Raw genomic sequence first — 13,051 nt, 5'->3', positions numbered from 1 at the left:
TGCAGAGGAGTGTATATTTTATTATGAGTGAGATGGGAAGCCATTGGTGGGTTTTGAGCAGAGTTTTTTTTTTAAAGATTGTCCTAGTTAGCATGTGGAGGGCAACAGTGAAAACGGGGAGACCAATTACGCTGTTGCAGTTGGCTAGGGAGAGATGACGGCTTAGACTTGAGTGGTTTAAACTGATGGAGATGGTTACAAGTCTTTGGACTTTGCCAGTGTTCCTGAGGTCAAGAGAATTTGCTGATGACGTCTGGGTTGGGAGAAAAAGCAGTAAAAAATGATTTAAAGGTTTGGGGCTGGAGCAACTGAAAAGTACAGTTGTCATTTACCAAGATGGAAAAAACTGAGGAAGTGAAGGTTTGAGAGGGAAGGTGGGTTGTTTGGTTTTGAACATACTAAATTTGACATGCCTCTTAGACACAGTGGGAATAGTAAGTAGGATGTTGAATAGCCTGGAGTTTCCTCATCTTCAGCTCAGTTTGACTAGGCTGAGAATAACATGGGTATGGCTGAGGGCCTGCTGTTACAGGGGAGCACCTGATCCCTGACACAGGGAGGCAGCTGGGGGAACCTTCCTATGAGTCATCCAACAAAGGACTTGTCTTTTGCGCTTCAGCAAAACATCTGCAAGCGTCCCAGTTTGGGTGTTGCCAGTCTACTTTGACAGAGCAGCTTTCTGCTGCTGTAGCTGGGGAAAGGATCTAAGCGTGCCAAATTATCTAACTGGGAACTGCTTCAGAGAATGTTGAGCGTCTCCACCCCTTGCTGGTGTTTCAGCATGCACTCCAGGAGCACTTGGCAGTGGTGGTAGATGACCAGGTGGTTTTTCAAAAGAAACACTTCCATATGGCACATCCTTCAGCAAGGTGATGTTACTAAAATGAAAACAATCCTCTCACCAGGGGAGAGGGAATAGGGTCAAGATAAGGGACTGAACTTCAAGCAACACTGTACTGTCAATGTGGACCATTGAAAAGGCAACGAGGATTAATGAGGTCACAGGTGACCTCTAAATAGCTGTTTAGTAGAAGAGGACAGAAGCCAGCTGTCTGGCCTCAAGGAGGCTGGAGATACAGATGAACTAGAGCAGCAGTAGACAACTTTGTGGGATTTGGCGGGAAAAATGACAAAGAGGATGAAAGCTAAAAGGAAAAGGATTATAAAGTCCTCATTGCCTCAAAGAGTTGAAGGCTCCTAATTTGCTAACTGCCGTCCTGGGGCGAACAGAAAGGCATGTTCCCAACTTCATCAAGCTTCTAGACTTGTATGGAAAATAGATATTTAATAAATTACTCAAAACACTATAAAATGGCAGCTCTGGTAAATGCTTTGAAGGAGATGTCCATGGGATTATTGAGAAACCGTAACAGACCTAGTTAAGGAAGTTTCTCTGAGGACATTAGATCTGAGACCTGAAGGAAGATAGAGCACTAACTAGTCAAAGAAGGGGAGGAAGGGCTTCCCATGTGTGGCAAAGAGTACAAAGGCCCTGAGGTAGGAAAGAGCACAGAGAAGGCCAGTGACACTAGGGTACAGAAACCCAAAGAAATATGACAGCATTTGAGGCAGGAGGGGGCTGGTCACACAGAGCTGTGAGCCTTGCTATGGGATTTTGTATTTTAAGAGTGCTAGGAAGCCACTATTTAAGCAGGGGCATGACATCATATTTGTGTTTTGAAAACATCAGTCTGGCTACTCTGTGAAAAAGTATTTGAGTTGGGTAAGAAAAAGTGAAAGTCCAGAGGTTAGCATAGCAATCCAAGAGGGAGATGATAGCGGCTGGGACTAGGGTGTTGCAGTGGAAGTGGAGAGAAGCGGATGGATTCAAGAGACAGGAAGTAAGAGCAACAGGACTTGGTAACATATTGTGGGGGTTAAGGGAAGGGAAATGACTAGGAAGGTGACTCATTGTTTAGTTTATGCAACTTGACTGATGGTGGTATCAATTCCTGAGATAACCTTGGAAGAGGTTAATTCCTCCACCAGGATTACTGCTTCTTTAAAGACAGAAGAGGGAGTCAGCTGCAGATTAAAGATGTTAGGAATGAGGAGCAGGGTTCTTAGGCTTGAGGAGGGCTTTGGCTCTTTTCCTCTGAACTAGAGAGAAGTATGAGGTCAAGTAAGCTGCACTTCTGTCTCCTCTAACTTTTGAGGAGTAACAAAAGTGAATTCTCTCATCTTTAGCAATTGAGGTATACAATTGCTGGATAGTATAGGCTCCTGAACTATCCAGACTGCTATATTACCTATTTCTAGCAGTCTTAAGGTTTTAGACCCACGCTGTCCAACACGGTAGCCACTAGGCGCACGGAGCTATTGAGGAGTTAAATAAAATATATGATTAAAAATAATTTCACCTATTTCTTTTGACTTTTTAAAATGTAGCTATTAGAAAATTTTAAACTACATATCTGGCTCAAATTATATTTCTATTGGATAGCGCTGTTTTAGACAGAAGCTCATACTAGTAAAACACATCATTCTATTTGAATCATATCTTACCTGGGAGTCAGCTTGCACCCACCCTTTTCACCGGTGCCCAGGTGCAGCGCGGGAGGCTGCATGACCGCAAGCAGCCGCATCACCCCCGGCTACGCCCCCTGAAGGACTACAACAGCCAGCGTGCACTGCGCGCCTCTGGGGGCGGTGCCTGGAAGATCGGCCTCCTTGACGTCACGTCCGCTTCGAGCGCGGGTTCTGCTCGCTTCCTCCGAGGGAGCACGTTGTAGAGGTGGGAGGGGTGCGTCCGTGAGGCGGTGGGGTCGCGGGGCCTAGGGGCCGCAAGTGAGGGAGGCCTGGGAATCCTGGGAGGGATGCCCTCTGTCTGACTTTCCTGAGCCCGGTTTGTATAGGAAGAGGTTGTGAGGACGGCGCCTCTCCCAGGTGTGTCCCGTGGGAAAGTGCCACTCCTTCCGTGGAAACGCCAATATGCGCCGCGTGGAGCGCTCTCGCCGCGGGCGTGTGGTCCTCGCTCACCTGTACCCTGCCGAGCGGGCCCCACCCCCGGCCTCTGGAGCCGGCACGCTGCTGTGCTGCGGAGGGTATGATGCGGGCGCCTGAGCGAAGTAGGCTCACCTTCCGACACCGCTAAAGCGTTTTCTCCCCGGGCAGCCGACCTCCCTTAACTTTCCTTGAAAAAGAAGTGTGTCCTTAAGCTTTTCGCAACTGTTACAGCGTGCGATCTTGTGGGCAAAGGAATGCCTGTTTCACTGAACTCTTGTTGCATATGAAGTTATTCAAGATCTAAGAGATTTGAGTTTTAGTGGACCCAGCATAGCAAAACATTCATTTCAACTATTGTGCACGCTCTTCCAGACTCAGCTACGGGAATGAGGTGACGATACAGTTCTGGGCTGCCTCGTCTTAGGGAGGCACCGTTTATTATGGCAAGTTCTGTCTTCCTTGGCTGTTATGGTCTGTGATGTGTGCCTCTGGTTTAATTTCAGGTTGGTGCCACAGTATCTGCCTTCATACAATATACTGCCTTGTGATGCCCCCCTAGAAATGAGATAGAGATCCCTTGCAAACGGAGGATTCAAGGAGGATTCCAGGATCTCCCTCCCCTGCTTTTCTTTTGCTCCAAGAGACTCAAGACGTATGCTGGTTCTCTGACTTTAAAGTCACGGTTTATGTTAGTTCCTGCCAGATTCTTGTTTTAAATCACTGTGGTCTGATTTGCCATGACCATTTATTGCAATAACAATTATTGCACGTCAGAACTGTTAAAAGATAAACTGAGGCATATTAAGATTTTGTAAAGAGTTTGTTTGAGCATAAATCGATTCCAATCGGGCAGCACCAAACCTGAAGTGGCTAGGAGCTCTCCGGAGATAGGAGCCAGGAGAAAGACAGAGAAAGTGCAGAAGCAAGGAAGGAAATTACTTAATTGGCTATAGTTTGAAGCCTAGTTGTCTGGCTGTGACTGGTTGTCCTTAGCATTTTGATTTTGTAACCTTGAGGCATTTACAAGTTTCCATCTTGGTTTGCTTACATAGGTGGCCAAGGCTTTAGAGCCACATCAGTCTGATGACGTCTTTGCTTAATTAATTTAACACAGTGCAGGGGGCTCATTGTAGAAATACCAGTTTTCAGAAGTTACATGCATTGGGGCTCAGTAAAGCCTTTGTGTTTTAAACATCTAGCTATATCCATCACCATATGATCTCATTTTCTACTAAGAAGCTTTTTATACATTTGAGTCGAAATGAGGTCATTGAGCGAACATCAGTAGAGTCTAGAGAGAGAATTTCTAACAAAGTATCCTAGGCCACTTTTGGATCTGATCTGCTTAGTGGTTTTTTATTCATGGCTTTCCGTGCCCATTACAGTCCCCCTGCCCCCCAAGGAGCTCAAGGGAAATCAACCAGGAAAATCAAATGTTCTTTTCTGTAATATTAATCATAGTTGACATTATGCTCAACATTGTAGCAATTGCTTTTTAATAAATATTATTTAATCCTCACAGTAGGCCCATGAATTAAATACTACTGTTATCCGTGTTTTAACAGATGAAGAAACAGACACAGAGAGATTGAGTAATCTACACAATATCACACAGTTAATCTGTAGCAAAGCCAGGATTAGAACCCAGAAAGGGTAACTCCAAAACCCACACTCTTCAGCACAGCTCCTTTGAGGAGAAGACATGACTGGTGAAAAACTTCTGGGCTCTGTCGCTTCTCCCCTCTGTGTCATAAAACGTTATAGCAGAAATTAAAGGGTTGCCTTCCTGATGGGGGCATCAGTGGAGATTTACTAGAAGGAAATAAAGAACCAATCTGGTGTTGGGGAGAGAGAAGAGTAAAACATCTGGAAAAGAGGGTGGAAAAGAACATCTACCTGGAAAGATAATCCTTGTGTGCGGAGAGTCTGCCCAAGGCCAGCTGAGGTCTGCAGCCCTGTAGGTGCTATTTCCAAATGAAAAGTAGAGTAGCAAGGATGCTTCCCTCTCATGTGCTTTCGTTTTGAGTGGTAGGTTCAGATTCATTAGAAACATGTCAGATATCCAACATTAAAAACAAACAAACAAACAGAAAAACAGCTTGAAGAAATAGGGTATCTTCTGAGGTTGGTGAGATTTGGGACTTCTTTGATCTTAAAGATGAAAAGGGGGCAGGGAGGTAGTAAGAGAAAATGACCCCCAGAGTTCCAGATAGAGAAACCTCAGTGTGAACACAGTTGGGCTGTATCTGAAAGCCTGGTGAAGCACTGGCACAAAGTTGTAGCATCTTGCACTGGTTCTCCTTTGTGTACTTCTGATGGTTGTGGTTTTTGATCAGGGCCTCAGCAGCAGCTCAAACCATGTGGACCGCAGATGAGATTGCACGGCTGTGTTACGAGCACTATGGGCTCAGGCTGCCCAAGCAAGGGAAACCTGAGCCCAACCGTGAGTGGACCTTACTAGCAGCCATGGTGAAGATACAGCCTGCAGCTGACCAGGCCTGCAACTCTCCTGACAAACCAGCACAAGGTAAGATGTTCCGTCCTTGGAACACTCCTGCTTCCTGTCAAAGATGGTAGAATTATACATGGCTGTGCAGGGACAGTCGTGGCCAGGTGTAAACTGCAATGTTGGGCATGTTCCCCTGCTCTCCGCCAGGTGGCGCAGTACTTCTGGTGCCGAGAGAGATGGCCAGGCTGGACCTGCGGTTCTCACTTGGGTCAGCCCATGGGCATGCTCTGGAGGAATGTGCAGACTTATTAAAGCTGAGGACTGGGGAATGTGCAGATTCTGAAAGCTCACTTAACGATTCGTTCTTTTCCCCTCAGTGACGAAGGAAGTTGTCTCAATGGGAACAGGAACGAAATGCATAGGCCAGTCCAAAATGAGGAAGAGTGGTAAGCCCAGATGGGGTCTAAACATTGTCTGTCTAGGGAACTTTAGGAACTGGTGTCCACGGTGCCCTTTCCTCTCCACCTCAGGACAGTGGGGCCATATTGCTGAGGTGGCTGACCTTTCTATTCCCACTGACTGTCGCTCCAGTTGGAAAGACAGAATTCTTTTAAAGAATGGAAATAAATTGTGGAAACAAAGGCCGCCAGGAACATGCTTTCTGAGTGGATTGAAAGTTGGCCAGTATTTTCATGCTCAAGCTGGAAGTTCCCTGGGCTTAGCTCTTCCACATTATATCTGAAGCCCCAGAAAGCAGCCTTGAGTTAAATGGAGATTTTTGCACCAAAAAGAAAATGGAAATCCCTTAGAGATTTGGCATCTTCACGTCTTCCTGGAGTTTGCTTCCTCTGTTATCCTAGCCTTGCCTCCTGTATATGAGGGAGCTCTTCTGGGACACTATGGACTGAATTTGGTGGAATTGTATCACCATGAACACATACTAGGGTACAAAAGATCTCCAGATAAAGACTCCGCTATAAATCAGTAGTTCTCAGCTAGGGGAGATTTTACCCCCCAGGTGACATTTGGCAATATCTGGAGATATTTTTAGTTGTCACAACTCAGGGGAGGGGAGTATGCTGCTGGCCTCTAGTGAGAAGAGGCCAGGAATGCTGCTAAACATCCTACAATGCACAGGACAGACCCCCACCACAAAGAATTTTCCAACCCAAAATGTCAATAGTGCTAAGTTAAGGAAACCCTGCTGTAAATGCTCTGCCTTTAAAGATTGTGATGCTTTCTGGCAATGCCCTCCAGGAGCTACATGGCTGTCCTGGGTGCTGGGGCAACTGCTTTGTTCTGCTGCGAGGAACCAGGGCCTCTTGAGGTTCCATATGTCTTCACTAGTGTCCTGTCTTTGCTGCAGGAGACATCCTCAATGATAGCCATGCTGAGATCATAGCCAGAAGGAGTTTCCAAAGGTAAAGCCACATCCCCAGAGAATCTGATTTAGCCTGGGGTGGGGACCCCAGAATTTGCATTTCTGATAAGCTCCCAAGTAATACTGATGATGTCGCCCTGTCACCTACACTTTGAATAGCACTGGTCTAGACAGTGGTTCTCATGCTTGAGTGCATGTCAGAATCACCTAGAGGGTTTGCTAAAACCCAGATTACTAGGCCCACTCCCAGAGATTATGATTCAGCAGGTCCAGGGTGGAGTGGGAGAAGTTGCACATTTCTAACAAATTCCCGATGTTCAAGGACCACACTTGGAGAATCACTGGTCTAGATCATTCTCATAATTCCAAATCACCAGTCTGCAGTAACTGTTTCTTTCTTATCACCCAGGCAGAGTCTCCCTTTACTACAGAGATTGGTTGTTCCTTCTAAATCCTGCCCCCATTAGGTACCTTCTCCATCAGCTCCACTTAGCAGCCGCCCTGAAGGAGGATAGCATCTTTGTCCCAGGAACTCGGAGAGGACTGTGGAAACTCAGACCAGACCTCTTGTTTGTGTTTTTCTCCAGCCATACACCCTGTAAGTATATTCAAGCCTTTGGATTAATGGTACATTGTCTACTTCCTTATGTTTGTCTTATCCATAGATAAAAAGATAAAAGATAAAAGGCACTTCCTGCTGAAGTGTAGCTACAACTGATGACAATGCCTTTCTATGATCAGGCCAGCGTGCCTAACCACTTCTCTACCAAGGAAAGGTGAGGGGGCAGGGAGAGCCTCACTCATACCATTATTCAGTTCTCAGTTCCCACTCAGGACTGGGAAGCTTAAAGATAAAACCCCACAAGTTCTGAAACCAAGAATAGGGCTTAGAAGTCCAAAGCCCTGAGTTCTGTAGGAATTTATCTTGAAACCTATTTCATTCATTCAACAAATATTTTCTATTTGTCAGGCACATGCTGGGTATATAGCAATGAATAAGACAAGCCCCTTGCTTACCTTCATAGAGCCTTTTAGGGAATGTAGACAGTCATGGTTAGTTAAAGTAAATTTTGATGAGTTTTAAGTGGCTGTTCGGATGCTGTGGTTGCATTAGGCAGGAAGACCAGGCCTAAACTGGGGAATCATTTTTATCCACTGTTTTTCTGTCTTGGAAATTGAGAAGAATTTCTACCCTTTGTAGACAACAGCTCAGGGATGGCAGTAAAATCTCCTCACCCTAAAACCTTTGAAAGAAGGATATAAGATAGTCCTGTGAGTATTAAACTTTAATACATGCAATTAGAACAGAGATAGGTAATCACTGTAATGAGACAGAATAGCTGTCAAGACTTGATCATAACTCAAATCAAAAATGTAATATTTTTGAGAGAGTAAGTCTATCAGAAAAGAGTGGGTTAAGAGTCAAAGGTGAGGGGCCGGCCCAGTGGCACAGCGGTTAAATGCGCACATTCCACTTCGGCGTCCTGGGGTTCACCAGTTCAAATTCCGGGTGTGGACCTGGTACCGCTTGACAAGCCATGCTGTGGTAGGCATCCCACATAGAAAGTAGAGGAAGATAGGCACGGATGTTAGCTCAGGGCCAGTCTTCCTCAGCAAAAAGAGGAGTATTGGCAGCAGATGTTAGCTCAGGGCTAATCTTCCTCAAAGAAAAAAAAGAGTCAAAGGTCAGAAAAATGACATAGATAGGCAGGGCTCATCCATGCTCTGTTCTTAGCAGTGGGTGCCCTAGTCCAAGGACCAAAGGACATTTCCTAACTCAGTGCTTCTCAAACTGTAATATGCATATGAATCACCGAGGGATGTTGCTGAAATGCAGATTCAAATTCAGTGGGTCTAGGGTGGAACCTACGGTTCTGCGTTTCTGACCAACTCTAGTGATGTCAGTGGTGCTGGTCTGTGGACCGCACTTTAAGTAGCCAAGGCCTGGCTGATCCCAGTGGCAGATGTAGCCTTATTGTGAAAACAGATGCATCTGAGGACCACTGCTAGCCTGACTACCTATTCAAACTACATAAACAGTGGTCCACAGGCTCGTACTGCCCTGCGAGAGCGTACAGGTCCATGGCCAGGTGAGAATAATCAGGACTATGCAGTGAGTTCTTCAAAAAGCTAATATCTTTCCATGAAAAGGTTAGAGATTTTTATCTTTTTTTTAATAATAGTAGTTAGGATTTTTAAAGATCTTACTTGATGGAATAAAAAGTTGACACCCTTCTGTTGATCTTAAAATCTTCTGGAAATTTTACTGGTCCATGAAATCAAAATCTAGAGCCAGTGATCTAACTCCCCGGGCTCATGGGTAATCTTTTAAAATGTGCTGTCCACATGATTTGTCTGCAGGAAGAAAGAACACTACCTAAAGAATGTGACTATCTGTCTCCCTTGGCATTTATTCCTCATTACTAATTGATAATTTAGTGCCTGGGTTAGTTACTTCAGACTCTTACTTGTGAGTTTTATTAGCATGAGTCAGCTTCTCGAGTTCAAGCATCCGTCAAGATCAAATCTCCAAGCCTCCAGAGTGGGAGGTGGGCCCCAGTGAGTTCTCCAAAGGTCCTGTCACCTTGTGAGGTCCCTGAAAGTCTGCCAGCCGGCCTCTCTGGCAACACTCCCACTTCTACATCTCCTGCCTTTCCCACTCTTAGGTTATAAAGACTACAGATGTATTATTTACACACTTTAGAAAAGCGACACACATGAGGTTAGTATTTGAAGAAGTAGCTCCCTTCTCAAGGGGAAGCTGTGTGTTTTACTGACCTCTGGTTTTCTTTGATTCCCTGTAAGCACAGAGTAGGTCAGAAATCTCTAAACCAGCACGGGGACACACCAGTTCTGTAATTTATTGCAAAGTCTTTACTGTGAGGATATGCACAAAATTTCCAAGATGAGGACATTGTGAGCATTGTTTGCCAAATTTACTTAACCATGAAATCAACCACCCACTTTTGTTTTCCAAGACATCTTATGGCATAACAGTCCACGAAATGCACTTGGGAAACCATGCTTATTCTAAACCAGTGGTTCTCAACTCAGGATGATTTTGCTCCCCAAGGGACATTTGGCAACATCTGGAGACATTTTTCATGGTCAGACTTGGGGGTGCTGTTGGTATCTAGTAGGTGGAGACCAGGGATGCTGCTAACCATCCTATAATATACAGGACAGCCCCCACAGCAAAGAATTATCTGGACCAAAATGTCAATAATGTGGAGGTTGAGAAACCCTGGTCTAAACTGATGTTTCGAAAACTTCCTATGATAAGAATTATCTAGGCTCTGTTAAAATATTCTGTTTTCTAGACCCCCTCCCCACCCCAGCGAGTCTAACTCACTGGGTCTAGGATAGGGTTTTCAACAAGAACCCTGGATTCTTATTGGGATTCTTATTAGGGAAATTTGGGCAAGTGTTCTTTATTCGTCTCAGGTCAGCTGGGAGAATAGAATTAAACTTTGTTTAAGGCAGTGGTTCTCAAACTTGAGCTTGCATCAGAATCAGCTGGAGAGCTTGTTAAAACACAGACTGTTGGGTACCACTTCCAGAGTTTCTGATTCAGTAGATCAACTGGGGGTCCCAAGAATTTGCATTTCTAACAAGTTCCTAAAGAATGCTGATATGGCTGGTCCAGGAGCTCACTTTGAGAACCAGTGGTTTAAGGCGTTCCTTCTCCTGCAGGTGGAGATGCCTCCATTATTCCGATGCTTGAGTTTGAAGATCAGCCTTGCTGTCCTGTCAGTAGAAATTGGGCCAATAACCCATCAGTAAAAGCCAGTGGTAACCTGGAAGCTCCTGAAGATAAAAGGAAATGTGAAGACCCGGACAGTTCTGTGACCAAAAAGATGAGGCTTGAGCCTGGGACTCCAGATGGTGTGGCTCACCATCAGAGTTTTGGCAATCAGGAAAGCAGCCCAGACCCGCCAAGTGTCAGCAGATGTAATCTCACCACAGAGGAACTGGCCACTGTCACTGGAATGGCCCCCAGTGGTGCCAAAGTGGTAGACGTTTACAGAACGGGAGCCAAGTGTGTGCCCGGAGAAGCTGGAGACTCGGGAAAGCCTGGTGCTGCATATCACCAGGTAGGGCTGCTCCGAGTGAAGCCAGGCCGGGGAGACAGGACTTCCTCCATGTCCTGCAGTGACAAATTGGCACGGTGGAATGTCCTCGGATGCCAAGGGGCACTGTTGATGCACTTCCTAGAGGAGCCCATCTACCTGTCGGCTGTGGTCATTGGGAAGTGCCCATACAGCCAGGAGGCCATGCAGAGAGCACTGACTGGGAGGTGAGACGGCAGGGTGGGAGGGCTCAATTGGAACAGCCTTCCCAGGAGGCAGTCTGAGGGTATGTCCAAAGAGCCTTAAAAATATCCATACGTTTTGATCCAGCAGTTCCACTGCTAGAAGTTTGGCCCAGGGAAATAATTTTAAAAAGTGCTCAAACATTTAGCTTTGTGTGTAGTCATTTTAAAAGGAGAAAAAGGAAACAACTGAAATGGCCAGCAGTAGATTTTTCCTAAAAATAATATTGATGAATATTTAATATGAAAAGATGCTCATGATGTTTAAAGAGCAACTTAGAAGGTAAAATGAGCTCATTTTGGTCTTAAAGTATGTATGCACATAGAAAAAAATTGTAGGAGGATATACACCAAGGTATCGGTATGATTCCCTCTGAGTTGTGGTATTATGGGTGGTTTTATCTTCTTAATGATTGTTATATTTTCTAATTTTCCTACAGTGTAAATATATTGCTATTATAATTTTTAAAAACCTTCTAACATTAGTTTTAATTTTTAAAAAGATAAAAGACAAAAGATGACCACTCAAGCGTGGTCTCCCTAAAGAAGGCAGCCAACCCTGATTAATGCTGCAGTAACTGAGAGTAGGTGAAGCCATGGGCAGGGGAAGGGGCCCATGTCAAATACACCACTCCTGAAGCCAACTCCAGGAAGCAGCCCCAGGATAATATTCAGTAATTCCACTGCTGGGTACATACCCAAGAGAAATGAAAACATGCATCCACGTGAAAACTTGCAAGTGAATGTTTATGGCAGCGTTAGTCATAATAGCCAAAAAGTGAAACAACCAAAACATCCATCAGCTGGTGAGTAGATAAACAAAAGGTGGTAGATCCATACAATGGAATATTACTCACCCACAAAAAGGAAGGATGTGGATGTAGCATGGATACATGCTACAGCATGGGTGAACCTTGAAACCATTATGCTAAGTGAAAGAAGCTACGTATAAATTATGATTTCATGTCATGAAATGTCCAAAATGGGGAAATCCATAGTGACAGAAAGATTAGTGGTTGCCAGGAGCTGGAGAGTGACTGCTGATTAGGTGTGGGGTGTCTTTTTGGGGTGATGAAAATGTTATAAACTTAGATGGTGGTGATGGTTGCAAAATTCTATGAATATGCTAAAAAACCATTGAATGACACACTTTAAATGGGTGAATTTTATGCTATATAAACTGTATCTCAATAAAGATATTAGGGGGGAAAAAGGCACTGTCCCTAAAACGTTTTCTGTGTTTTCCCAGTTCTGAGACTTTCCGTTGCTGTGTGTTTAGTTCCAGACCAGCATCATGTTGGCATCTAGTTTGTGTGAAAGATACAAGAGAAAGAAAGGAAGTTTTAACACTATAAGATAATTTTGGTTTCTGGTGTGTTTGAAGGATTCCCTAGGAAGCAGGTGCCTACAAAGTAATATTTCTGCTTAAGATTTTCAAATCTTTCCAAGCTGGTATCGGAATGAAGTTTAGTGTTATTGAAATCACTGATGGATGGTGACTCAATTCATGGAGTTCTCTCTTCAGAGTGGTGGGAAGGGATCTTCCTCCAGCCATAGGTTTCTAGGATCTAGATTCTATTCTGTCACGCCCTCCTGGAACCCCTCTAATAAATAAAGAAAGAAAGAAATCTACACACCTCCTAAGGCCTTTGCCTCCCACTGAGACTCAGCAGCAGTAATGTGATGGACAGTCCTAGATACTCTTTCTCTAGGAGTGCTCCTTACTGAATGCAATTTCCCTCACATTCAGGTGTCACAACATCTCGGCTTTACCCAAAGGCTTTGCAGTTCAAGAAGTGAAAATACAGCAGTCAGGTTTACTGTTTGAACAGAGCCGCTGCGCAGTGCAGGTGAAAAGAGCTGACGGCCCAGGCCGACTTGTTCCTTGTGGGGCAGGTAAGGGATCCAGGTTCCCGGGGAGTAGCTCGTCCCCGGACTGTGGAGTGGCCGGGAGAGGCTGCAT

At 44.9% G+C, this 13,051-nt stretch overlaps 1 protein-coding gene and 1 long non-coding RNA gene across 5 annotated transcripts in view; one reads left to right on the top strand and one right to left on the bottom strand.

Annotated features, from left to right (window-relative positions):
• The first annotated feature begins 2,695 nt into the window (after positions 1-2,695).
• Positions 2,696-13,051, top strand: part of ADAT1 (adenosine deaminase tRNA specific 1) — a 28,674-nt gene continuing 18,318 nt past the window's right edge. For 2 of the 4 annotated variants that reach the window (XR_011437392.1, XR_011437393.1), the window contains exons 1-6: positions 5,305-5,473; positions 5,773-5,841; positions 6,762-6,816; positions 7,244-7,374; positions 10,470-11,073; positions 12,839-12,984. Coding sequence is in view for 2 of the 4 variants with exons in the window: in XM_070263119.1 (XP_070119220.1) it covers positions 3,415-3,449; positions 5,283-5,473; positions 5,773-5,841; positions 6,762-6,816; positions 7,244-7,374; positions 10,470-11,073; positions 12,839-12,984 (1,231 nt within the window). In the remaining 2 variants the exon portion in view is untranslated. Of the gene's footprint in view, positions 2,735-3,310; positions 3,450-5,282; positions 5,474-5,772; positions 5,842-6,761; positions 6,817-7,243; positions 7,375-10,469; positions 11,074-12,838; positions 12,985-13,051 lie in introns of those variants that run through there. The other 2 variants (XM_070263119.1, XM_005608439.4) reach the window with 2 other exon arrangements.
• On the bottom strand, positions 4,422-8,020 carry LOC138923589 (uncharacterized). The gene is made up of 2 exons (XR_011437404.1): positions 7,794-8,020; positions 4,422-7,372 (listed from the first exon to the last, which is right to left on the bottom strand). It is a non-coding gene; the product is annotated as an uncharacterized lncRNA (long non-coding RNA).

Source organism: Equus caballus, chromosome 3, assembly GCF_041296265.1.
Source record: "Equus caballus isolate H_3958 breed thoroughbred chromosome 3, TB-T2T, whole genome shotgun sequence".
Classification (NCBI taxonomy): Eukaryota; Metazoa; Chordata; class Mammalia; order Perissodactyla; family Equidae; genus Equus; species Equus caballus.
Note: the sequence above shows the minus strand (reverse complement) of the source record. Positions and strands in the feature narration are given on the sequence as shown.